Source organism: Equus quagga, chromosome 14 (genome assembly GCF_021613505.1).
Source record: "Equus quagga isolate Etosha38 chromosome 14, UCLA_HA_Equagga_1.0, whole genome shotgun sequence".
Lineage (NCBI taxonomy): Eukaryota > Metazoa > Chordata > Mammalia > Perissodactyla > Equidae > Equus > Equus quagga.
This window is the reverse complement of record NC_060280.1, coordinates 56,688,159-56,714,431: the sequence shown is the minus strand read 5'-3', so window position 1 is coordinate 56,714,431 and position 26,273 is coordinate 56,688,159. Positions and strand designations below refer to the sequence as shown.

At 37.2% G+C, this 26,273-nt stretch overlaps 1 protein-coding gene across 5 annotated transcripts in view; it reads left to right on the top strand.

Moving 5' to 3' along the window:
* The first annotated feature begins 15,640 nt into the window (after positions 1-15,640).
* CWF19L2 (CWF19 like cell cycle control factor 2) overlaps positions 15,641-26,273 on the top strand; it is a 151,962-nt gene continuing 141,329 nt past the window's right edge. For all 5 annotated transcript variants that reach the window (XM_046685613.1, XM_046685611.1, XM_046685608.1 and 2 more), the window contains exons 1-3: positions 15,641-15,756; positions 17,337-17,447; positions 18,197-18,319. In XM_046685613.1, coding sequence (XP_046541569.1) covers positions 15,664-15,756; positions 17,337-17,447; positions 18,197-18,319 — 327 coding nt within the window. In that variant the 5' untranslated portion in view covers positions 15,641-15,663. The remainder of the gene's footprint in view (positions 15,757-17,336; positions 17,448-18,196; positions 18,320-26,273) is intronic.

Here is a 26,273-nt window from a genome sequence, read left to right as displayed (position 1 = left end):
TGAGAATTGGGGCCTAGACCTCCCCATGTGATTCTAATGGGCAGCCTGGATTGAGAAGCACTGTTCTAGATGGTGTCGTCTGCATGGGGGAGAGGGGCATGAGAGATGAGGCTGGAGAGAGAGGTGGGGATAAGAATACAAAGGGTTTCAAGTGCTAGTTAAGGAAAGTGGAACTTATTATATAATAGAAGCAGAGTCCTGATAGTCTTCTGAGCAGCAGAGTGATTGAAGCAGCAATTCGGGAGGCTTAATCTGGTAGAGATATATAGAATGGGTTGGAGTGGGAGGAGGGAAGGTAGAACAGGGTCAAGGAGATTAGTTAGGAGGCCAGCAGAGTGGTCCATGAATGACATGAAGGGAAAATACATAAGCCTCTCTTAGGAAAAAATTAGATCAGAAAAATGAATTTCTTCTTTGTGGAAGATGGACAGCTTCAAAGCACTGTAGTGCTTGACAGCTAGATTAAAGCCTAAAGAAAAGATGTCAACACAAATGTAGTTTTGGTTCCTTTATACTATAATAATTGATCTGTAACCACCTAACTTAAAAAGAAAAGAAGATAATTCTTCTGGCACTCAGAAGCTTGATGGTTTATGGCCTTTTAATTGTTTCAGATGCTTCTTATTCATTGTTCAGATAAGTATACTTCAGGAAACAATAGTAAGTGAGAAAATCAAAAGTGAGTTTAAAATTTATCAGTTGACTTAAAAAAATGTAAAAACTTACTAAGCTTTTCATAACTTCTGAGTTCCATTTGTTTTCGTTGTGTTCAATGAACAACTTATCACAATAGAGATAAAAAATGATTTGAGAAGTTTCCTGACTCTTAAACAGTTCAGACAAGTTTTCTTTGCTTAACTGACAATGAACTGATAAGAAAAGGGGGTGTTTGGGGAGCAGTGGGAAGGAAAAGAAAGAAATACTTGTGAAAATCCTATAAAAGAAGATATAGCAACTACTTTGACAAGTAAGAGCAAAAGAGAATAGTTGGTGTCCTTGAGAGAAGTCCAGATATTTGAAGGAGACTTTGTTGGCTATTGGGAAAGATAAATCCAGCATCAGTTACTCCTGAGTTTGAGGTGCTACCCTCCCTTCCTCCTTTCTACCTCTGTCTCTTCTTCCTTCTTGGACCAGGTAGAGAAGATAAACCCAAAGATTACAATTTTATTGCCCTCTAGGAAACTAACAATTTTGTATCTAATTTAACAGTCTTATTTCAGCATTTCTTTCATAACAGACTATAAATTTCAGTTGTTCACATACTCCTGGAACCAGTGATCTTGTCTTCCTATTGGTTCTTTCATTAATGGGTTGAGTTAAACTTTGATATATGCTAAAAAGTAATTTTGTCTGAATTACTTTGTATTGTAGTATCTAACGGTTGGTAACTCCAATCTGTAAATACAAGCAGATTTAGAAGACCTATTTTATGCAAGCCAAGCTGTTTTTATGAAGCAGCATCCATAGGTCATAATCATACCTAGGCCTTTGGCAACTGTTGGTCTCCTATGGTTCACTGCATGATAGAAAGAAATTGCAAACTATTGTCATCCCCTGGTCCTGATCACCGTGAGGACATTGTCATTGTTCTTCAATGTTGAGTGCTATGGAAGCAGCAAGAGGACTTTTCAATAGTTCTCTGGCACAGATAATTTCTTCAACTCGTCTTTCTTATAGAGCTGCATTGTCCAATATGGTAGCCCGTAGCCACATGTAGCTATCTAAATTTAAATTATTTTAAATGAAATAAAATTTAAAAGTTCAGTCCCTTAGTTGGACCAGTCACATTTCAAACGCTCAATAGCCACATGAGCCTAGTGGCTGCCATATTGGAGAGTGCAGATATAGAACATTTACATCATCACAAAAAGTTCTATTGGACAGCACTGGTGTAGGAAATTTTAACCTTAAGTGAAAATGTACTGTAAAGCAGGCTACCACAATCTCAGGAGTATTTCTCTGCAAACCTGGCTTGTGGGATGAAAATATTTAAAAAGGTATCATTATTCTACACGGTGCCATGTTGTAGTTTTCACATTTTTCGCCTTTTGGTAAATGCTATTTTTTGCAGCCACGCTTGTTCACGAAAGGAACTGGATGTCAGCTGCAACGTGAGCTCTCAATCTGCATTATAACCATGTAAGCTGAGGCACTTTGAAGGGGAAATGTGCTATATCCTAGCAAATAGGATGAGGTTTCCAGAATAGAATCCCTCAAAAGTGGATATGATTGTTCTTATTAAATTCATTCTACTTATTTTCTAGAGATACATTGACTCTACGAATTGTACAGGTTTTTGTGATGTGTAGGAAATAGCCCCATAAGAAATTAGGTAAAAGGAAAATAATGCAGACCTTCGCATTTTCCTTCAAGAAGATAGGTCATGATGAAAAATAAGCTAGAGTCTGAGGAAGTAAGCAGAAACCATAGCAAAGTGGTAGCACTCAAACTTCTGCATTATAACCCTCCTCGCATATGACTATATGTGGCGCTATTAATATCCTGTCCCTTGGAAAGTTGCCTCTTTCGATTACCAACTTACTGGGGATTGACCATGTTTACTTTGTGAAATGTCTAGGACCTGCTCACTAATTGCACTCAATTAATATAACCTAATATAAAGTAGGGAGTTTTGAAAGTGGTTGCAGTTCTAGAGCAATAAGGAGACTTACTGCCTCTCAGACAGGGCCTCCTACTTGAGGTGGAGGGTGTGCTGGTGATTATTCTACTCCAGGTTTTGGCCTCAGGTTTGCAGGTTCAGAAACTCAATTTTGACAGGGCAGCCAGAGTCGATCAGGAGCAGGGAACTGAGTGTCAGGACCCAAAGTCATAAGAGACTGATCAAGACCCTTTTGTGCCTATATCGTGCAAGACATTTCTTTTCAGAGACTAGACTTCAACAAATAACATTTGTTATAATTTCCTTACTTGTAGTTCCAGCTACTCCCTTGTTAGGATTAAGGTTCTTAGGAGGTAGAGTTATTCCTCGGAAGATGCATGTGGAATACATAGAATAAAATGGAAATGGTGTCCCCTAGATTTGTGCCATGTGATGTCATGGGAATCATTGCACAGATAATTGAAGAGTTTTGAGGGACATTTTTCTTATGCTGTGATAAACATTGACAAAACATCAACAGCTCACTTCTCTGGTGATTGCATTGTCAAAATCTCTGCTTTTTCTTCTTGGACAATGGCTAAAGCTTGTTTTAGCTTTTTCTTTTTAGAGGCTCTAAAGGACTGTTCCCTTTCTATCACATGGTCTTTCTTCAGATGTAGATCACCTAAGCCCCAAGCAGGGACATCTTTTTTTTTTTTTTTTTGCTGAGGAAGATTTGCCTTGAGCTAACATCTGTACCAGTCTTCCTCCATTTTTTAGTGTGTGCGTCACCCCCACAGCATGGCTGCTAACACCGAAACTGGGTTGCTAAATCAGAGTGTGCTGAACTTAACTACCAGGCTATTAGGGCTGGCCCCACTTTTTAAAAACATAATCTACTCTGATCTGTTGTTGTAAGTGACCGAGATTGGTCTAAAATGGAGATAAAAATATAAATATGTTCTCCACTATCTATCACTAGTTTCCATTTAGCACACAAATGATCTATTATCCAAGACTAAAAGGGCTCAGTCATTGCAAGAAATGTTTTTTATTCTTTGATATTCTATTAAAGTTATACTTAACATCACTGCTTTTTGTCGTGAAAGGCAATAGAAAGTAAATGTTGGGTAATAATATTGATGTTGAAATCAGATTATCTTGGATTCTTCTATTACTTAATCTCTCTGTATTGCCCATCTGTAAAATGAGAACAATGATTGTACCTTCCTATGAGGGTTCTTGGCATGGACAACACACAGTAAATGTGAGTTCTTATCCTCACCCTCCTCTTCTTTTCTTTCTCCTCTTTCCCCAGCTTCTCTCAAAGTTTTGATCAATTATTTTAGTATAAAATTATTTTCACTGTGAAATTAACAACCATGGTCCTTAAACATGTGAACATTGCAACAAGTTGTCCTTGAATAAACGTATTCTCTCATTTTTTCCTTTTTGCCTAGGCTGTTCTCCTATTAGTGTTTGGTTACCATAACTCTCCACATATTCAATTCCTCACTCCAAATCATACCCCACTTCCACCCCTAGTCCCACCCTAGGATCTTGTTACGTGATGTCTAAAGCAGTCATTACAACTGACTCTTCAACAGATGCATGGGATTTCTCTATAGTAAGCATCTAATCTAAGTATCTAAGCCAAGACTGCCTGGCCCCTGCCACTGAGCAGTCTTTTGTGATATCTCCTCCTATGATTATAAAGCACGGTGCTCAGGGAGAGCAGACTCATTTTAATAAAATTACAAGCACAGTGTAACTAGCAAATCTGCTGATGGGGAAAATAATAGGGCTCCAAAGCATATGTGATTAGGACAATGCTATATGGAAATATGTCATTACTCTCTTCCATTACCATGGATAATTAACAGTTGATTGGTATTTAAAACACAGTGAACTTTATGCACGAGAAAATAGAAATTCACAGTTTGTTATTCCTTGTTTTCCTTGCTGAGAGGACTAAAAATCTGCTGACTGTAGGCTTAGCCAACCCAGGTCCTGAACGAGTGAAAGCCTCACCTGGCAAAATAGTAGAAGACTCAAACCCACTGAGATGGGTGGGATCAATTGGCTTGACCCCTAGCCACAAGTACACCAACATTGCTGTTGACTTGGGAGCACAGTGAATTCCAGCAGGAGCTGGGAGAAACTACTAGGGGTAGAAGATTACAGCCACCTCCATGGAGAAACAACATTCTTAAGTCACCAAAATCAAGGAAGTTTAACCAGTTTTGCTCTGGTTAGGGCAGGTGTCAATATCCAAGGGATTCAGGCCAAGGAGAAGACTGTGGGGATTCTTAGTAATCTGGTAGGGATCGAATCATAAAGGTTGGGAGAGCCATTCAAAATAGTGTGAGAGATAACAAAAGCAGGGTCCAGCCCCAGGAAAGAGGCTGGCAGGTGAGGGAGATCCCAGAGCCCCCCTCCAACTAAGCTGAAGCTCAGAACCAGGTTCCAGTTCCAGAATCCAGCCCCAGTTTTACCCCGATGCACAGAAAACCAGAAACTGGGGAGGATGGGCCACATGGAGTGGGATGTGAGAGGAAAGCATCCATTGTGCCAGATTCACCTCCAGGAACACCAGATGTGCGGTGGAAAAGTAGTCACCTAATTCCCTAGCACATAAAGCACTCTCAATATTCTGCTAATTTAGACTTTGGTTTAAATATTGTGTGGAGCCGAACTTGTTGGTGGCCGACCTCTAGTGTTTACAGTAGACAGGATACATCAGACAGAGGGAGGGTGTTTTCAAAGCAATTTTACTAAGACAACAGACAGTGAAAGAGTTCATCATGGTGACATCTTGAACGTTAAAAGCAATTTTTAATTAAAAAATCAATCAATTAAAATTAAGTTAAACACATTAGCACTTAACTAATGTGGACCAGATGAGGTGAAGGTGATTTTTGGACAGTATGGTCTCTAAATACAGGTTGCTGCTTTGTATGATGCTCAACCAGAGAAATAGCGATCTGTGCCAATTCTGGAGAAGGAGTGGCATGGTGGACTTTCTGAGAAATGGTTTTCTTAGTTTCCTACGTGACTTGTAAATATGAATGTAATGAATATAACCAGGATACGTGCCATAAAGCTTACAAGAAAAATGAATTACTGTGGCATCAGGTAATTGACAAGGATATGATAAGGCCTCAGTGAAGTCTAAAAATAATTGTTGCTGACATACACTAAGCATTTACAATTATGAGGCACGGTTCTAAGGTTTATATGTTTTAACTCACTTAATTCTCACAGATTTTCTATAAGGTATATATTATTATTTGCATTTCACAAGTGAGGAACCAGGCATGAAGCAGATTATGTAACCTGACACAGCTAGTAAGTGGCAAAGTTAGTGTTTAATCCAGGAAGTCTGGCTTTAGAACTTGTGAATTGAACACCTCACTGATACCTTTAAATTATTACAAGAGTGACTGGAAGACAGGGGCTTTTAAATCTATGTGATTGACTTAGCACATTGTTAGAAAAGGCTCTTAGCTTTTCCTTGAACTTTACTTTCTTCTAAAGATAGGCAGCATTATGTTGAAAAGAATTAAGATTGGTTTAATGGTAGAGTGGCCAGTTGATGTATTACCCAAACTGGGACACTCTCAAAAATAAAAAGAGGTGCTATTAATAACTTCCCCAGGAAAACTGGAACATTTGGTCATCCTATTTACAAGATATGTTTCAACCTTAAAGGCATGTAGAGTACTGGTGAAGTTGCCTATTACTGTACCCATCACATATTAATACATGTGTGTTACTGTATATGGTTTTCTCCAGACCATGTACCTGTATTTTATGGGCAATCTGAAGGATTTTCAAGGATAATTTTTGACTGTGCTTGAAGTTTGCCTTACACCTAGATAGTGGAATTTAGCCTCTACAGAATGTGACTTCACAATATAGATAGGTTAAGCATTTTCAAATGAGTTCTCTTATCCAGCAGGCTAGCCAATCTGTAGAAAAATGTTTTTGAGATATTTTGTACAAGCTGATAACTTTTGACTTCTTGTAAGGATTAGCATGAATTCTAAATAAATGAGGTTTAAAAAAGAGTGTTTCAAACTATAAGTAGACTAATACATTTCTTTAAATGAATACATCCATTCACCAAATTTGTTGAGCTCCCATGTGCCAAGCACTTCGCTAGATGCTAGAGAAACAGGAGGAAACAAACAAGCAGATAAACAGTCAAGATAATTGCAGGTAGAATAAGTACTCTAATGAAGATGAAATAGAGTGATATGTTAGAGTAACTGGGGAGTAGTGTCAGGGTGGGGAAATTAGATTGTGTGGTCAGGGAAGGCTCAGGAAGGGATATTTGATCTGAGACATGCATGGCCAAAAGTTGCCAATCATGTAAGAGTTCCTGGCAGAGGGAACACCAAATGCAAAGGCCTTCGGAGGGTAAGAGAACAGAAAGGAATCGCGTGTGACCAAGTCTCAGTGGTTGAGAGGTGGGGAGGGAGGAGATTGGTGAAAGGGGCAGTGAAAGGATAGCAGCAGTGCAGCTCAGATGCCCTGCACATCTCCATCATTCCTTGAAGACCAGATTTCAACATGTCATTGTTCCTTGAGCCTTGGCTGTCTTTAGAGAGGAATGGGACTGAATGATGTTAGGATCTTGCCAGAGGCAGGCTCACCAGTCTGTATGTCTTTACACAGTGGCGGGGATAGGGCAGAGCAGACCCTGTGAGATGAATGCAGATGCAAGCAGTTCGTGAGCATGAGCCAGAGCATGGCAGGCAGCTCTGGTCTTAGCTGTGACAACATGGGATAGTCTTTCCTCTACATTGCATTATAGGGTGGGGGAACAGGAATGGCAAGAAAAAAAGTATCAAAATCTAGTGTTTAGTTTCCTGATGTGCCCATTTTTAATGATTCTTTTGGTAGAGGGGCTCATGGGTGCTTCTTTCTCAACAATAAAATGACCTTTCAAAGCCCTTTTGACTGATAGAGATGCAAGGTCGCTGTGTAAACCATACAGAGTGGTTAGACAATATTTCATGCATGCTCTCTTGGATGCGTTTGGTACTGGGTGAGCAGGTGCCGCAGCCCCTCCAATCAACTTTGCCTTGGCTGGTTACCCTGACTTGAGATGCACCAGCTGTGCAGTGTGCAGCCTCCCTAATAAAATGAATCAAAATGATCTCCAAGAGGCCGTCACTGTTTTTGGATGTAACCTACTCTGGAATTTAAAAGATGGAATTCATAGCCTAGAGAAGTGAAAAGCATATGGCTTCTTGCAAATTCTTAGATACATAAGTCCAGCTACCTATCAGACCTCTTTCCTTGAATATACATGTTTCAGATATCCCTGAGTTAGCCAGAGGCAAAAAGGAGAGGGAAATGGCTGGTCCCAGGCTCCCTTTATCCACCTACCTGGGCCAACTGAATTAAGCATAACACTCAGCCTCCTGTGCAGCAACCTATTTATTGGGGATGTAAAGAAGACAAAGAACCAGGTCCCTTGGTCCCTTGGTGGGAGATAATCTCATAACTGGGGCATCTTTCCTTATGGTGATGGAAACTCCTTTTGTGCCCAGGCTCAAGCAGCACTAGACCTTCAACTTCTGTAGATTTTTCAAAAAAGGAGCCAGTGGTAGAGTCAGGTGTTAGAACGCCATTCAAAGAATCAGAATTCTTCCTAGGTTGCCACATCAGAAGAAGGAATCATTTGAATTCACTCCTAGCTAATTTGTTAGATGTGGAGGCGGTCAGTTCACCTGTTCTTTTCCCCTGAATGTGCCGTGTTCTCTTGTGCCTCCATACATTAGTCACCCTGTGCTGTCTGCCTAGAAGTCACCTCCTCCTCTGCCTCCCATCCCTTCCCCTGCTAACATTTACAGGTGTTTCAAGATTCAGTTTAGGGTTACTGCCTATGGAAAGCCTTTTCAGAAATCTCATCACTCAACTAGAAGCATCCCTACCCCTACCCCACCATCTGCCATCCTAATCACCCCGGGGATTCCTCTGTCAGAACCACCACATGCCTTAAATGTTGAATGAATATTCAACAAACATGTATTTATGGCAGGCACTGTTTTAGGCACTAAAGCAAAAATAGACTAAAATCCCTGCTCTAGTAGAACTTATTTTTTGGTGAGGGGAAACAGGCCACAAATGAAAGAATAAATTCTTATAATAGGATACGGCACAGCTATAAAAAGGAATCAGGAAGAGATATATATCTTGCTATGGAGTGATCTCCAGGATGTATTATTTGTCTAGTAAAATTCTAGATTTGGTCAATCAATTCTGTGTAATGTCACTTAACCTGTTTCTCTAGATCCCATGCTTCCAATAAACTAGTTAGATCTAGTGGTTGGATTAAATGCATGTTTTTTGTATTTTTTGTTTTTGGCAAAAACGCCTTGTCAGCGATGCTGTGTACTTCCTATTGTAACACATCATGAGGTATGTAATGTCTGATATGTTTCGTTTTGTGCCTAGGGTTTTAAAAAGAAACTAAAAAAGGATAACTGAAGCCTAATAAAAATGATTACCTATGGGAGAGTAAGGGAACAGGGATATAAATAAGACTTCTCCGAGTGTGTCTTCTTGAAACTGTATAAATATTTACATAATTTACATATTTACATAAAGAGCATTCCAGGCTGAGGGAATAGTATGTGCAAATAACCTGCACATGCCTGGTCTATTCAAGGAAGAGCAGGGAGGTCAGTGAGTGATTTCTGGTTTACTTGTTTGCCTTCCCTGCTAGACTGTGAGCTTTTGAAGACAGGGCCAATGGCTTTCACCTTTGCAGACTCTGCTTTTATATAGTGCCTGGCACATATTCTATGCTTGATACATGTTTGTTGAATAAATGAGTAAAAGGTTGTTTGAATTCAATCGTTCAGTGTCCTAGACAAGGGGGAGAAAAAAGAAGAGTAAGACACTCTTGGAACCTCATTGCCATAAAGTTGCGAATCTATAATTTTCCTTGTTAGTGTTCTTTGATGAATCAGAAGAAGATTAGAAAGTCTCTAAAACAGGATAACTGAAGCAAAATAAAAACATAAGCATGCTATTAAAGATCTTCAATATACATGGAAACCCACAAGCCACACTGCTCCTTGGAAAATAACACTTCAGAGCCGTCTTTCTTTTTATTAGGTATACCTGCAGTTACTATTACGACTATTTAAAGGCAACAATTTAGTAAAAGCAAAACATAAAAACTTACCTTATAAGTAAATAAGATAAAAAGTTAAACAACAATTTTAAAATAAGTAAAATTAGAGTTATAAACAAATACATAATAAGTTAATAATTTAAAATAAGAAAATCATTAAAATCATAAATAAATAAATCTATTTCCTAGGTGAGAATAAAATTAAGATCTCAGTCCTCTGTTCTTTATCCCTCGCTGTCCACATGTGCATACACATACATCATTCCTACACAGCAGCCTATTGTACAGGGACCGACGAAGAGCTGAAGGAGGTGGGACCCAAGGGTCGCTGTTTTTCAATTTATCTCTACCTGCATTGAGGCATCTAATTTAATGCATAAGATATGTGCAGAATAAAGGAAAGGGAACATTCTATTGGCCTCTGAAGGGGTAGAGATGCATATTTAGAGTTTCTGGATATAGTAGACTGATTAAAGAAAGGTGAAGGAAGATTCCTTCTTTCCACTAGAATCTAAGCTCAGTGAGGGCAGGGGTCCTTGAGCCCCAGAGCTTAGCAGAGCATTTGGTATATCAGTGCTCAGTAAATGCTGAAGTTATGATGAATTCAGTGTATCCATTGTTAGCACTCTTCTATATCATCCTGTTCCATTATATTTTATTCTGATGTGAAGAAGGGAAGAGGAAAAATCAGGAGGTCTAGGGGTGATCTAGGATAAGGGAACTCATTTCTTCGAAACTCAATTTCCTCCTCTTTGAAATTATGGAACCAGATTATCTTTAAAGTTCTTTCCATCTCTAATAAACAAATTATCAAAGCATCCACTTAATACCTTTGTAATCATCCTCTCCATTTTTCCCTTTAAGTTGATGATGGAGAAACCAATACATTGTAGCAATGCTTGAAAATTAACAACCATAAGCCATGGACATGTCTAATGACAGGGCTGCTAAAAATTCTTAGACCAGTGTTGTCTAACACAACTTTCTGTGATGATGTGAATGTCCTATATCTGCACTCTCTAATATGTAGCCACTAGCAACATGTGCTTATCGAGAAATGAAATGTGGCTAGAGTGATTGAGAAATTGAATTTAACATTTTATTCAATTTTAATTCATTTAAATTGAAATAGGCACATCTGACAAGTGCCTACTAGAGTGTTAGTTTCCTCCATTAAAGTCTAAATTCCTTAGAGGCAGCAGTTATGTTTTTATAAGTCATCTTTGTATTCTCAGAACCCAGAATAGAGTGGAACAGAACAACTGGACACACATTAATCTGGGAAGGCCTACTGGTAAAGGTAATTAGTAACCAACAGCCCCATATACATAGGATGTGATATACCCATACATGGGTGTGTGATAAAAGTACCATTTCAAATCAGTGTGGAAATAATAAAGCAAATCAATAAATGATGTTGGGACTTTTAGATATCCATATGGAAAAAATGTTATATCCTGTTAAGATGTGACTAGCTGTCTACCAAATATTTTTCCTCTTTTGTAGTGTAGATTTTTACCTGGGAAGTGGCTGCAAAGCCACTTTTCCCATCTCCTGTGCATCTAGGTATGGCCATGTGACTAGTTCTTGGCAATGTTATATGAGCAGAAGTAATGTGTTCCATTTCTGGTTCAAGTTTTTTAAGAAGTAGGTGTGCTTCTCCAACACTTTTTCTTTCCTTTGGTTGAATGCCAAAAAAGATGCCCTGGGTGATGGCTGAGACACAAGATGAAAGAAGCCTGGGCTCTTGAATCACTCCATGGAGCAGAATTACCCATAGAACTACCATGGGTTGTTAAAAGGCTACAGAAATACCATTCAACCGTGGGCCAGCCCTGGTGGCCTAGTGGTTAAGTTTGGTGCGCTCCGCTTCCTTGGCCTGGCTTCTGTTCCTGGGCACACACCTACACCACTAGTCTGTTGGTGGCCATGCTGTGGCAGCGGCTCACATAAAAAAAAAGGAGAAAAAGAGGAAGATTGGCAATGGATGTTAGCTCAGAGTGAAACTTTCTCAGCAAAAAAACCCCCATACAAACAATAAAAGAAACATGCATGTTTTGAAGATTGATAAAGAGAAATATTTAACCATTTCTCTTATCTTTCTTGTATGGCTTGTATTTCAGGATACCAAATAGTTGATGAGGGCAAGTTCTTTACAGAAGGACTTCATCTAATGACTGCAGAGGAATAGCAGAATTTGAAAATCACCATCTTTTAAGCACTAGTAAAATAAAAGGTTTTGACAATAATCATCAATAGATATTAAAACTATTAAATTGATGAGGACCCTGATAATGGATGAATTCAGACTGACAACACTTGAATCTACTTATCAATTTTAACTTTATGAAAAGTAGAACAACCGTGATGTGCTTCAAGCAGTGATACAGGAGGAACTAGACAGAAGTATTTTTGTAAAAAATATTGAATCTGAATCTAATCAAATCTCTAAATCTAACTACTAGATTATAAGAAATAGGGGGTAAAGAAACAGGTTAAAATAAAATTAAAAAAAAGAAGATACAATAAGCTAAACCCAGAATGTAAGGTATTCTAAAAGAAAAGGGACCCAATCTCTTCAATAAATAAATAGTCTGAAAATGAAAGGGGAGTTAAGCAAGAATTGGTATAGACTAAAAGAGGCTTAAGTCATCTTTCTCTTTCAGTTCCTTTCCTTTTCGTTTTCCTCCTGAACAATTCAGTTCCAAAGTCATTTGGTGGGCTGAACAAGGAATGCATCCGTGTCGATGAGGAGCAGGGGGGAGGAGCTCAGAGCATAAATGGGTTGAGAACGGTGCTTATGTGGCATGAGGGGCATCTGGAACATGGGAATCAGGACCCAAGCAGGGTGAGGAGTGCATCTGTGTGGGAGGGTGGCCTGGTTTAGGGTGTTGGAGCCTGAGTAGGGTAACCTAACACAGGGTGTCATGGCTTCGGTGAGGTGAGGAGGGCATCCATGTGAAGGAGAGAGGTGGTTGTGGCAGCAGATATTGTTTACATACTGGATAATTGATGAAATAAGCTAATATATTTAGGATAATGGGAATTAGGTTTATCCCTGTTGGAGAATGGAGTTACAAACATGGGAATGAAGAAAACTAGGAGGAACCCTGTGGTGTTAAATTGGAATTGGAGGCATCTGTATTAACTCATGGTTTCAATATATATAGATAGATATAGAAATGGAGACATTTATGTGTATCTATATCTAGAGCTTTATCTGTTTCTGTGTATATTTCTTCCCAGCTCTGTCCATCCAGAGGACCTGGGAGCAGCAACACCCCAATGTGAATGAGCATACCTAGTGTCCAGATCTTGGCTTTGACAGTTTTGAACTTTACCTGAGCCTGTGCTCCTGTGCTCTTTCTTACTGAAGCCTGGATTTGCTTTTTATTTGACAGTTTCTAAATACCATCTTAAACTAAAATAAACCTGGGATTCTTGGAAAATGGGCTGATTCCAAGGCTTTGGCAGAGAAAATACAAAATGAGCCTAGGTTATCTTCTTGTACTAGAAAGCAAAGAAACACTCAAGGAATACGGAGGCATGTGGAATGGACACAGAAGGGCTCTCACTGGCTAAAACTGGGACAATTTGTGCACCAAAATAAATACTGATAATAATGTATTATTATCCCACTGAATAAAAATATGAATCTACTGAATAAAAATAGAAATCATGAGGCCATATTGATATAAAAAATAAATAATTAGAAGGTTTGATGAGAAATTTGCATAGTTTCAAAGAACTGCCTCACAAAATACTTGCTAATTACAAAGGGAAAAGGAGTAACTTTACAGTGAAGTTTGGCAGATACAACTTTATTTAAATGATCAGAGTTAATATCACTAGCAATGGAACAAATGGAAATTGTGTGTTACCTGATAGGATGCAATGAGAACACAGTTACCTTTCTGTGATAGTTCTGCCCAAGATACCTAAAATGACTCTAACCACAAAGAAACCTCAGACAAACCCAAGCTGAGTGTCATTCTACATCACAACTGTCCTGGAATCTTCATGATTCTTCTGTAGTTAGTTGTGGCCATGTGACCTACTTCGGGTTCATGAAATTTAAGTGGAAGAAACTGGCTTTACGAAAGTCATCTTTTTTCTAATAAGAATGGTGTAGGCTTAGTTGACATATGCTTTTTGCCCCTTACTCTTCCCTTTCATTCCTATGTCTTAGTGGATGCCATGTGCAGACGTGGGAGAATGCAATGCACTCTTCTGACCATGAAGACTTGACTTACAGTCTAAGTGTTACAACACACAAAAGGAGAAACAACCTGGTGACTTCAGCAACAGCACCAAACCTGGACTAGCTACTGGCAGGCTCCTTACTACATTACCCCTTGTTTGATTAAACTCTGGATTTCTATTAGGTGTGGTCAAATGCAAACTAGTCAAAACAACTGGCTGTTCTCTTATTTTTCTATATCAACCTTTCTAGTTCCCCTCTCTGATCCCAACACTTTTTTGTGGGTAATATTATTGGTACTGCTTTATATTTACAAATTAATTTATGGACAACAGATGTCTTTATGATGTTGAACCTTCTTCTTCAAGCACATGGTATACCTCTCCATTTGTTCCAGTCTTCTTTTGTGCCTTAAGTAGGATTTGAACGTTTTTGTCATATAATATTGCACGTTTCTGCTATAGGCACCATTTCTTTTTATTTGCCCCACAATTAATGCAAGGGAGGAATGGATGTTTTTCTGAATCCCAAGAGAATCTAAAAGACTTTAATGCCATTAGAGTTAATTATGACAAAATCCGTCAAGGCCCAGTTAGTGGGTTAAATATTTCAAGGTCAATTCGTAAATTAAAGTTCACTTTTCTGTAACAAAAATAAGAGTACATTCTATTTTGTATATCAAATAAGTAAACACTACATGCTCAAGGTTAAGATTTTCAGAGATTGGTAAAGTAGAAACTCCTGGGAGAACTTCTTGCAAACACAAATTCAGTTTTATGAAACCTGAAAAGAAAGCATATTTACCTCAATCTGGTTTCTGTTAACTCTTTTTAATGTCATTAAAGTATCTAGTTTATAATTATTCTCCAGCGTTCTTCTTTATCTTTATGATTATAAATGTCAGCTCAGTGTTTTATACTCTCAAAGCACTTGATCAATACCTCAGAATGTATTATTCCTCATGGAACTTAAAGTTCTATGTTTGGAAGATGTTTGATGTTTGCATCATAAAACAACAAATAAAATGGCACAAATAAATCGGTAATTGCACACTGTAATGAAAAATGCTTGGACGGGTAAATATGAACACATAATACAAGGTCAGAGAAAAATAGGGTAAACCTTGTAACAGTTTAAATAAGCACGGATAAATTATAAAGCATAATGCAAAAGTCATAGGACTTTCTCATATACTTAAAAAAAAGTTCACCAAAGCAAAACACTGACTCTTCAAAGCAATGTTGCCCTCCTGCTAGCTTGCACTGCCTTTCGGCCAGCCTCTTTTGAGCCCATTCCCCCAGCACAGGGAAACTTCGGAGAGAACGGCACTTTGTTGGAAATCTTTGAGAGGTACGGATGTAACTAACCTCTACGAGCTTCTAATTTACTCCGGTGATTTTAGGAGGAAATAGGTGAGAATGCCGCTAGTATTGTCCAAAGTGCGTAAAAAATGTACAGTAACATTAGTCCGTGCTCGGGGTCATCTCAATATACGAAGCAGGGAAACTCCTTATCTTAGTTCTCAAATCTCCTTTAAAACCTGGAATTGGAGTAATCACCGGAACACTAAGCTGCACTCAAAGCCGCGCATGCTCTGTTGATGGAGCAGCGCCCCTCCTCTCCCAGTCGGAAGTCTCCGTTTGTTTATTAAGTTACGACAGTCGTAAACAGACTTAGTGACGGCTTTCTCACTTTACGACGACAGCAACTATGGCGGCTGCCTCCGGTAGATTTGAAAGTGCGAGGAGCATTGAAGAGCGTAAAGAGCAGAGTCGGATTGCCAGGGCTGAGGTGTTGCGCCAGGTATCTCCCTTTTGGGGCTTTTGGTGCTGTTTAGAATTGTGAGAGTGGAAGGTTCCTGGGATCTAGGCCTCTGGCTCTCCTCCCCACCCCCGCACCCCCTTCACTCATCCCGTCAGTATCTCACCAGTACCTGGGTGAGGGGGTCTCCCTTTGGGATGCCTACAAACTCTGGGGTATCTCCTGCCTCCTAGGTGCTCAGGCAGACTCCAGTTGCTCATCCTCTTTTTCAGGAAGACCTGTTTCTTTCCTCTGAGTTTCTTTCAAATCCTCCATTCTTGACATTTCTACACCTGATCATTTGGGCTGCGCACTTTCCAGGGACGCCGCCACTGATAACGACTCTCTCAGCGTATTTCACAGCCTCAGTCCTCGCTTGTTCTGTATTTGAAATGAGATTTTACGTTTTAAGTACCTCATGTAAGGCTCATAGGGGTAGACTGTTTGAACGTTTTATTCTCCTGTTTTACTATTGGTATCAATTTCAGGCTTGTTGTAAACTCTTACTGATCCACATAAGGATTGACACAAGAGACCCAAGAAATATAGCCCCTCGAAAAAGGTTGCGAACCATTGTATTTCTCATTAGGATTGACATACATAGAGGTAACTTATAAAAATGGAGGAAGAAAACTGTACTGAATTATTTGACAAGATGTAAGGAGTGTGGCCACGAAGGAGAAAAGTTTTAACTGGAGAGCAACATATGATATAACAAGTGAGGGTTTTTGTTTTTGTTTGTTTGGAGATGGAACAGTTTAAAACGAGTTTAAATGAAAATTAAAAGGAGCTGGTAGAGGAAACAGGAAGGAGAAGGCATAAGGACTACAGCTAGATTTAAAGGGAAAGAGGGGGTGGTCACTCTTGGATAGGTGAAAGGTTCGTATTGATACCTGATTTCAGCATATTTAATATATATGTATAAGAAATATTCTTCATCCTTGTCTCTTTGTTAATTTAGGTATTTTTTGGAGGATGTAAGGTTTGTAAGCTGTGATAAATTTTATATAGAGCTATGCATGGAGTTTGAGAGGAACCAAGCCCAGCTTTGGAGTTTGGGGAGAGAATGAAAGGGCAGAACAACCTCCTAGGAAGAACTTAGTTTGACTGTTGTTGAAGGATGAATAAAAATTAGCAGTATGATCATTTGTTTTTAGAAAGATGATTCTTTCTGAAGCGTTTTGGGGGCGTGAGTAGAGGAGTATGGGAGTTGCAGATCGAAAGTGTGCAGGTCAGTCTCCTAACAGTTACAAAAGTCTCAGGCAGTAGCAGTGGGATAGTGAAGGGAAAAGAGATTCAAGTCATATTTGAGGTAGGGAACTTAGGGAGAAGAGGGGGTCTAGATTAGGTTCCAGATTCTGCCCTTGATTGGAGGCTGAATTCACTACAGACTGGTAATGTGATTGGTAGTGTGGAAGGAGAGATTTTTAGTTTTAAATCTTTACACTGTGGTAGACGCAAATTCCTGGCAAGCCACAGACAATTCATTCATAAGCCGTGTATGAAAGTGGAAGTTTTTGTTTTACTTTTTTGTGAAAAACAGTTGGATCAATTGTTAATTTTTCTTTTTTTCATTGTTTTAGGCTAAAGCCAATTTTGAAAAAGAAGAAAGGCGTAAAGAACTTAAACGACTTCGAGGTGAGGACACATGGATGCTACCTGATGTGAATGAGCGAATTGAACAGTTCTCACAGGTGAATACTAACACGTTTACTTGATGTGAGCATGTTTGTCTTTCTTTGCACTTATTCAAGTTATTATTGGAGGGGCAACTTTATCGACTATCTTCAAAAGTTACAGAATAAATATCGCATAGTTGGCATTATTGAATAGTTTTTATCTCTGGCAGAAATAATATATTTTAATATTTTGGGCATTAGGACATTGAAAGATTTTGTTACTTGAGTTGGCCAGTAGAAAGCTTAGCTTCAAATTTCTGGCCCACTTGTAGCAAGATTATGTAGCTAAAAAATTATGCATTTTAAACTTAGTCTTTTTTTTTAGTTTCAATCCTTGTTTTGTCTTCCTGCAACTTATGCTGTCTTGTTATATTTTATATGGATAGTAACCTTCTGTAAATTCTTTTGGGGCCATAGAAAGATAAAGAGATATACATATATGTATGTATGCATGTTTGTGTATATATATGTGTTTATTTGATAATATCTGTCTGTCAAATGTATCTACAAATAAATTAAAACCAAAACTTCCCTCATATTTTTTGATAAGAAATCTCAGCTATATGACTTATTAGCAGTGCATATATTGCAAAAGCATGTTAAAGTTTCTTAGAAGATTTTATTTAGTTAGTTATATTTCTTTTCTCATTTCATGACAGATTTAAAGTGTTCTGGAACATAGATCTTTTCTCCCTCAAAATATTTCCTTTTAAAGTAAGCTAAAACTAAATTCCTTTCTTACTCTTCAAAATGATTATTTATAGGAACACTCTGTGAAGAAAAAGAAGAAAAAAGACAAGCACTCAAAAAAAGTAAAGAAAGAGAAGAAAAAAAAGAGCAAGAAACAGAAGTATGAGAAAAACAATGAGTCAACTGATAGTTCATCAGTAAGTATGTACTAAAACTGACCAAAACAGCTACTTGAGGAAAATTGTATTTGAAGGAATAATGTATGGGAACTTAATATTTTTTAAGTTCTCATATATTTTACTTTTTAGGATATGAAAATACCTTGGAGACATCTACTTAGAGATGTTCAAGAAATATTGGAAACAAAGATCTTAGGTTACAGAGAAAAGTAAGAGGATGGAGATATGATTTGGGAATCATTGCTCGTTGAAGCCAGTAGAATGGATGAATTGCCTAGGGAAACTGAAAGGAAAGAAGAAGCTCCAACACTGAGGAGCCAGACCGGAAGTAAACGACATTGAGTAGAAGTAGTTGGAAAATTAGAAGGAGAAACAGTGAAACTGTAAAAATAAGGGAGAAGAGTTCCAAGACATTTGAGAGTCTGTTACCTCTGTTTGTTTTTTCATAGAAAAACAAATTTTAAGCCTTTAAAATAGGATGTGTTTATATATTTATCTTTGGGGCCAAAAGAAAGAGAATGCTGGGTCTGCTGTGTCTCTAGCCAGTTGTGCGATGAGAGGACTCACAGAGGAAAGGAAAGCAGGCCAAACCCTTCATGCTTATTTTCAGGAAGAAAGAAGTGTATTGTGCTTAGAGACTGAGGAGCTAGAAATGTTTAGGGATAATTGGTCTCCTAGGCATGATCTTTAGAGGGTTATACTCTCAGTTGAGTCACTGTATTCTAAATAGTCCTCTTATAGTTTCAGAAACTAATTTTTTAACATTATACCCCAAGATGATAATTGGCTCATGAAAACCTATCTTATACAGTATATTAATTTATAGTGAGGTATGCGACTGGATAGTTTCGTTGAGTAGCCAGCATATTTTGTAATGGTAGGAATATTTATATTATATAGAAAAGAAGTTTTGTTTGAATATAACCCAGGACAAAGGGAGTTAGAAAATCTTAAAGTGAAGAGAAGATAGAGGCACTGTTTCCACAATTGTGGGTTTGGGTTGCTGACCACATTGAGAATCTGATAAAAGTAAGTGATCCTTTCTCAAAAAAGAAATTTATGTACAAAGTTATTTCAGTTGGGTTCATAAAATTCCCTGGAGTTTATGCAGGGATCACAGGTTGAAATCTCCATCCCATGGATATAGGTCTGCCAGGCTGACTAAATATTTATGTCATTTGATTAAGGGCACTTGCTTCCCCTTATCAGAGACACATTGTCCTATTCTTTTTCTTTGTTCTGTCCTGGAAATATGCATAAGTCTTTTTGTTGCAACATGTAGTGTGTACGTATATACATTCCTATAAGTTGTATAACATATTCCTTAGAATAGTTTGAATGAATGCTCAGTGCCCACATCATGTTGAAGTGGATTGAAGAAGGAAAGAGAAGGCTTATGCTGACATTGAAGGGAAGGAAAGACAGAGGGATAGCTAGAGGAGTCAGGGTGGTTGGGAGGTCTTTTTGAGAAAATGTTTTTAGAGAAAGAGGGGTAAATAGTATTGAGGAGAATGGTAAGTTTGGATTAGCAAGGTCTTAGGGGAATGAGTAAGCTTTGATCAGGAGTAGGAGCACTTTCTGAGCTACGAGGGAGTTGTAAAGATGTGTACAAATACAGATAAATAAGGAGGAGATATGGGGGGAAGGGGAGCAGATTAAGGTTGGTGTTTGTGCTTGTTCTCTGTTTCCTTTGTGAAGTAAAAGGTAATATCTGACAAGATAATTTGGGGGTATAAGCACGATAAAGAATCGAGGAAATAGTGTAGTTTTAAAACAGCTTTGCTTGGGTAATAAAAGAGAAGCAAATGAATTGCTGAGAACATTGAAGAACTATGTGAAGCTGGAAAGCATATCTTGACTTTGTCAGTCTCTTTATTTTTTTCTTTTTCTTTTTGGTGAGGAAGATTGGCCCTGAGCTATTACCTGTTGCCAATCCTCCTCTTTTTGCTTAAGGAATAGTGGCCCTGAGCTAATATCTGTGCCCATCTTTCTCTATTTTGTATGTGGGTCGCTGCCACAACATGGTTTGATGAGTGGTGTGGGTCCATGCCCAGGATCCAAACCCACAAACCTGGGCTGCCAAAGCAGAGAGTGCCAAACTTAACCACTGTGCCACTGGGCTGACCCCAAGGTCTCATCATTTTTTTCTTTTAACTTTTAAAATCAACTTTACTGAAGTATAAGTTACATATAAAAAGTGCTCCTATTTTAAGTGTACTATTTGGTGAATACTGTACTTCTGTTTAACCCTATCAGTTAAGATATAGAACATTTGTGGGGCTGGCCTGGTGGCACAGCGGTTAAGTTTGCAGGTTCTGCTGCTTGGCGGCCCGGGGTTTGCCAGTTCCGATCTCGGGTGCAGACATGGCACTGCTTGACGAAAGCCATGCTGTGGTAGGCGTCCCACGTATAAAGTAGAGGAAGATGGGCATGGATGTTAGCTCAGGGCCAGTCTTCCTCGGCAAAAAGAGGAGGACTGGCAGCAGTTAGCTCAGGGCTAATCTTCCTCAACAAAAAAAAAGATATTGCATTCCCCATAAATTTCCTCATGACCCTTTGCAGTCAGTCCTTCCTCTCTCAGCCTCCTCCCCCGCCCTGGGATTGGGCAACCATGGATCTGCTTTAGCATTCTGTAGATTAATTTTTCCTTCTTCTAGAATTTCATATAAGTTGATTTATGTAATAAGATCTTTTTTGTGACCGGCTTCTTTGCCTCAACATAATGTTTTTGCAACCCATTCATGTTGTTGGATGTATCATTAGTTTCTTCCTTTTTATTGCTATATTCCAGTGTACAAATATACTACAATTTGCTTATCTGTTTATATGTTGAAAGTAATTTGGGTTGTTTTGAGTTTGGGGCTATTGTGAGTAAAGCTACTGTGAACATTGGTGTACATCTTTTTGTGGACGTGTTTTTTTTCTCTTGGAAATATGCCATTGTTTTCCAAAGTGATTGGACCATTTAACTCTCCTACCAGTAGGGTATGAGAGTTCTGATTATTGCACATCCTTGCTAGCACATGCTATTGTCAGTCTTTGTAATTTTTAGTCATGTTACTGTACGTGTATTACTATCTCATATGATAGTTCCCTGAAGACCAGTGATGTGAGTATCATTTCAAGTCTTTACTGGCCAGTCAGTGTTTTGTGAAGTCCAATTTATCAATTATTTTCTTTTTTCATTATTTTTTTCAGTTAATGCTTTTGCTATCCTAATCTTTTGCACATCTCAGGTTGTGAAGATTTTCTCCTATTTTTTTTCTAGAAATTTTATAGATTTGGCTTTTTTGTTTATCACTGATCCATTTTCAGTTAATTGTTGTTTATGGTGTGTAGTGTCAAAGTTAATTTTTTTTCTATATGGATTTCCGTTGTTTTCTGGCATCATTTGTTGAAAAAGCTGACCTTTCTCTGTAGAATTACCTACGTTCCTTTGTTGAAAATCAGTTGAGCATATATTTGTGAGTTAATTTCTAGACTCTGTGTTCTGTTCCATTGAGCTACAGGTCTTTCCTTGGCTAGTAAACACAGTCTTAATTACTGCAGCTTGAGGGTAAGTCTAGGAAGCAGGTGGGGTGAGTTCTATGATTTTGTTCTTGTTTGAAAATTGTTTTGGTTACTCTAAGTTCTTTGCATTTTTAAAATCAGCCTATGACTTTTAGCAAAAATGTCTGCTGATATTTTGATCGGAACGTTTTTGCAGCAATAGATCAATTTTGGGAGAATTAATATCTTAAAATAGCAAGTCTTCCAACCAGTCATTTACATGGTATGTCTCTCCATCTATTTAAGTTGTTAATTTCATTCACAGTGTTCTACAATTTCTGGTGTAGCGGTCTTACATAGTTTTGGTTATATTTTTTAAGATTTTCTGTTCTTGGGGTGCTATTGGAAATGGAGTCTTTTTTTAAAAAAATAAATTTCATTTTTTTTGTGTTTGCAGCTAGTATATAAATTTACAACTGATTTTTGTATATTTACCTTATATTTTGTCACCTCGTTAAATTCACAAGTAGTGTTAGCTTTTTTTTGTTGATTTCTTAGTACATGATTATGTCATGTATGAATAAAGACATTTTTACTTTTTTTTTCTAGTCTATGACTTTTATTTCGTTTGTTAATTTTTTGTTGTCTTATTTCACTAGCTAGGACTCCAATATAGTGTTTGAATAGAAGTGGTAAGAGTAAATATCCTTGCCTTGTTCCTTATCTTAGGTGGAAAGCATGTAGTCTCTCACCTTTAAGCATGATGTTGGCTGTGGTTTTTGATGTATGCCCTTTCAGACTGAGGAAATTCTGTTTTGCTTTTCTGAGAGTTGGTATCTTGAATGAACACTGCATTTTATCAGATTTTTCATCTGTTAATATGGTCATGTGATTTTTCTCATTCTGTTAATATGGATAATTACGTTGGTTGATTTTCCAATGTTACGCCAATGGGCATTCATAGGAGAAACCCCATTTGGTCAGTTGTTTATTATTTATGTATTTATGAAAAATTTTATTATATATACATTTTATAGTATATATATTTTTCTCGTTTTGATTTGTTCACAATTTGTTGAGATTTTTGCATCTGTGTTTGTTAGGTTTTGATATAAGGGTAATGCTGGCCTTATGTATGAATGTATGAATAAAATATTCCCTCTTCTGTATGCTGAAAGAGTTTGTGCAAGATTCTGAGATTTCTTTCTTAAATATTTGTTGAAATATACCAGTGAAGCCATTTGGGCCCGGAGTTTTTTTTGTGGGATGCTTTTTAAGCACAAATTTAATTCCTTTAATATCTATATCAAATATTTTCTATTTATTCCTGTTAGTTTTGTTAATTTAGATTTACAAGGAATTTATTTCATCTAAATTGTTGAATTTATTGTCATAAAGTTGTTCGTAATAGTCCCTTATTGTCCTTTTAATGTTTGTAGAATCTGTAGTTATGTCTTCTCTTTTATTCCTGATTTTGGCAATTTCTATTTTCTCTTTGTTTTCTTGGTCACTATAGTTTGAGATTTATCAATTTTATTAATCTTTTCAGAGAATTCCCTTTTGGTTTCATTGGTTTTCTGTTTGTGCATTTTCTGTTTCATCGATTCCACTTCTTATTTCTTTCCTAATACTTATTTTGTGTTTAATTTGCTCTTCTTTTTCTAGCTTCCTAAGGTGAATGCCTAGGTCATTGATTCTTTCTTCTTTTCTAATGAGTATTTAATCTAAAATTTTCCTCTTAGCACTGTTGAATCTCCATCTAATTTTGTGTTATATTTTCATTGCCATCCTTTTCAAAATATTTCCTAATTGATTTTATTTTTTTTACTTATTGATTATATGTTTTAAAATTTCCAGATATTTGTGGATTGTACTAGTTTTTTTTTCTTATTGACTTTGAATTTAATTCTGTTATTCTCATAAAACATACTGTATATAATTTCAGTTTTGTGGGTTTTTTTTGAGGAAAATTAGCCCTGAGCTAACATCTGCTGCCAATCCTCCTGTTTTTGCTGAGGAAGACTGGCCCTGAGCTAACATCTGTGCCCATTTTCCTCTGTTTTATGTGAGACGCCTTCCACAGCATGGCTTGACAAGCAGTGCCATGTCCGCATCTGGGCTCTGAACTGGTGAACCCTGGGCCGCTGAAGTGGAACGTGTGCACTTATCCTCTGTGCCACAGGGCTGGCCCCTATAATTTCAGTTTTAAAAAAAATTATTGAGACTAATTTTAGGGCCTAGCCAGCCTATGATCCATCTTGGTGAAAATTCTCTGTATATTTGAAATGAATGTGTGTTCAGGTGTTAGGTGTTGTGTTCTATAAATGTCACTTGGGGAAAGTTGATTAATAGTGTTAAGTATTCTATATTCTTGTTGATTTTCTCTTTTCCTCTTTTATCAGTTACTGAGAGGGCAGCATTGAAATCTCTGACTATAATTGTGGATTTGTTTATTTCTCCTTTCAGTTTCGTCAGTTGTTGCCTTATGTATTTTGAAGCTTTATTAGGTGTATATGCATTTTGGATTGTTATATCTCTTTGATGAATTGACCATTATATTATTATGAAATGTTCCTCTTTTATCTCTGGTAGTATCCTTATTTAAGATCTACGTTGTCTCATATTAATAAAGCCTCTTCAGTTTTCTTAATTGTGTTTTCATGGAATATCTTTTTTTATTCTTTTAGTTTTAATGTATCTGTTTCTTTTATATTGAAAGTGTATTTCTTGTAGATGGTGTATATTTGGGTCTTGCTTTTTAATCCAGCCTTTCCATTTCTACCTTTTTAATTAGAGTTTCTGCGCTATCTATCTAATATGGCAGTCATATGTGGCTTTTAAAATTTTAATTAAAATTCATTAAAATTATATCAGGTTGAACATTCACTTCTTCAGTCTCACTAGCCAAATTTTATGTGCTCAGTAGTTACGTACGGCTAGGTTAGTGGCTGCTGTATTGGACAGCGTAGGTGTAGAAGTCCGATTCTGCTGGCTAACACTGGTTTAGATTATGTTTAATGTAATTATTGATGTAGTTGAGTTTAAGTCTGCCATCTCACTATTCCCTTTTTGTTGTCCCATTTTTTTCTTTATTCCCTTTTCTCCTTTTTTTCCTGCCTTCTTTTGGCTTAATTGAGGATTTTTTTAGCATTCCATTTCATCTCCACTATAGGCTTACTAGTTGTACCTCATTTTTAAAAAAATGACTGCTTTAGATTTCATGCATCTTTTAATGTACCATGGTCTACCTTCAGATATCATTTCACATTTATAATGAGAACTTCACAACAATGTACTTCTATTCCCCCATCATATTTTGTATTATTGTCATACATTTTACTTTTACATATGTTATATATCCCACAATAATTATTATTTTTCCTTTAAAATTATCTTTTAACTTCAAGTTAAACATGTGAAAAGTCTTTTATGTTTACCCACAGATTTATCCTCTCTAGCATTCTTTATTATTTTGTGTAGGTCTGAATTTCTAATATAATTTTTGTTCTGTCTGTAGAACTTCTTTAATATTTCTCATTGTATAGGGGTCTGCTGACAGTGAATTCTCTCAACTATTGTTTGTCTGAAAACTTATTTTATTTTGTCCTCATTTTTTAACAGTATTTTTGATAGATACAGAATTTTAGGTTTATAGTTCTTTTCCTGCACTTTAAAATGTCATTCCATCATCTTCTGGTTTACATCGTTCCTAATGGGAATTCTACAGTCATCTTTATCCTTTTTCCTCAGTATATAATGTTTCTTTTTACTCTGAATGCTTTTAAAGTTTTTTCTTTACCATCATTTTTTAGCAAATCAATTACGATGTGTCTTGGTATTGTTTTATTTGTGTTTATACTGCTTTGGGTTCATTGTACTTCTTTGATTTATGAATTTATAATTTCTATCAAATTTGAAACTTTTGGCTGTTATTTTGTAAAATATTTTTTCTGTCCTCTCTTGTTTTGCTATTCCCCTTAATACTGTCCCACAGGTCACTGAGCCTCTATTCACTTCTTTCTAGCCTTTCTTTTCTGTGCTTCAGTTTGGATAGATTTTATTGCTATGTCTTTAGTTTGGAGTTCACTGGCTTTTTTTTTTTTTTTTGCAGCATCTAGTTTTCTCTTATTTGCATCCAGTGAAATTTTCGTTTCAGGTATTGTGTCTTTCGCCATTTGAAGTTTCAATTGGATCTTTTTATATCTTCAATTTTTCTTCTTCTTATATTCATGTTTTCCTTTCCTTGAACATATTTATAGTGATTTGTATGTCATTATCTCTTTTATTTCTTATTCTGTTTCAGTTAACTGATTTTTTTTCCCCCCTGTCTTGGGTCACATTTTCCTGCTTCTTTGAATGTCTAGTAATTTCTAATTGGATACTGAACTTTGTGCAAGTTATATTGTGACTGCTGGATTTTGTTGACTTCCTTTGAAAGGGTGTTGAGTTTTCTTTTGGCAGGCAATTAGTTACTTGTGGATTA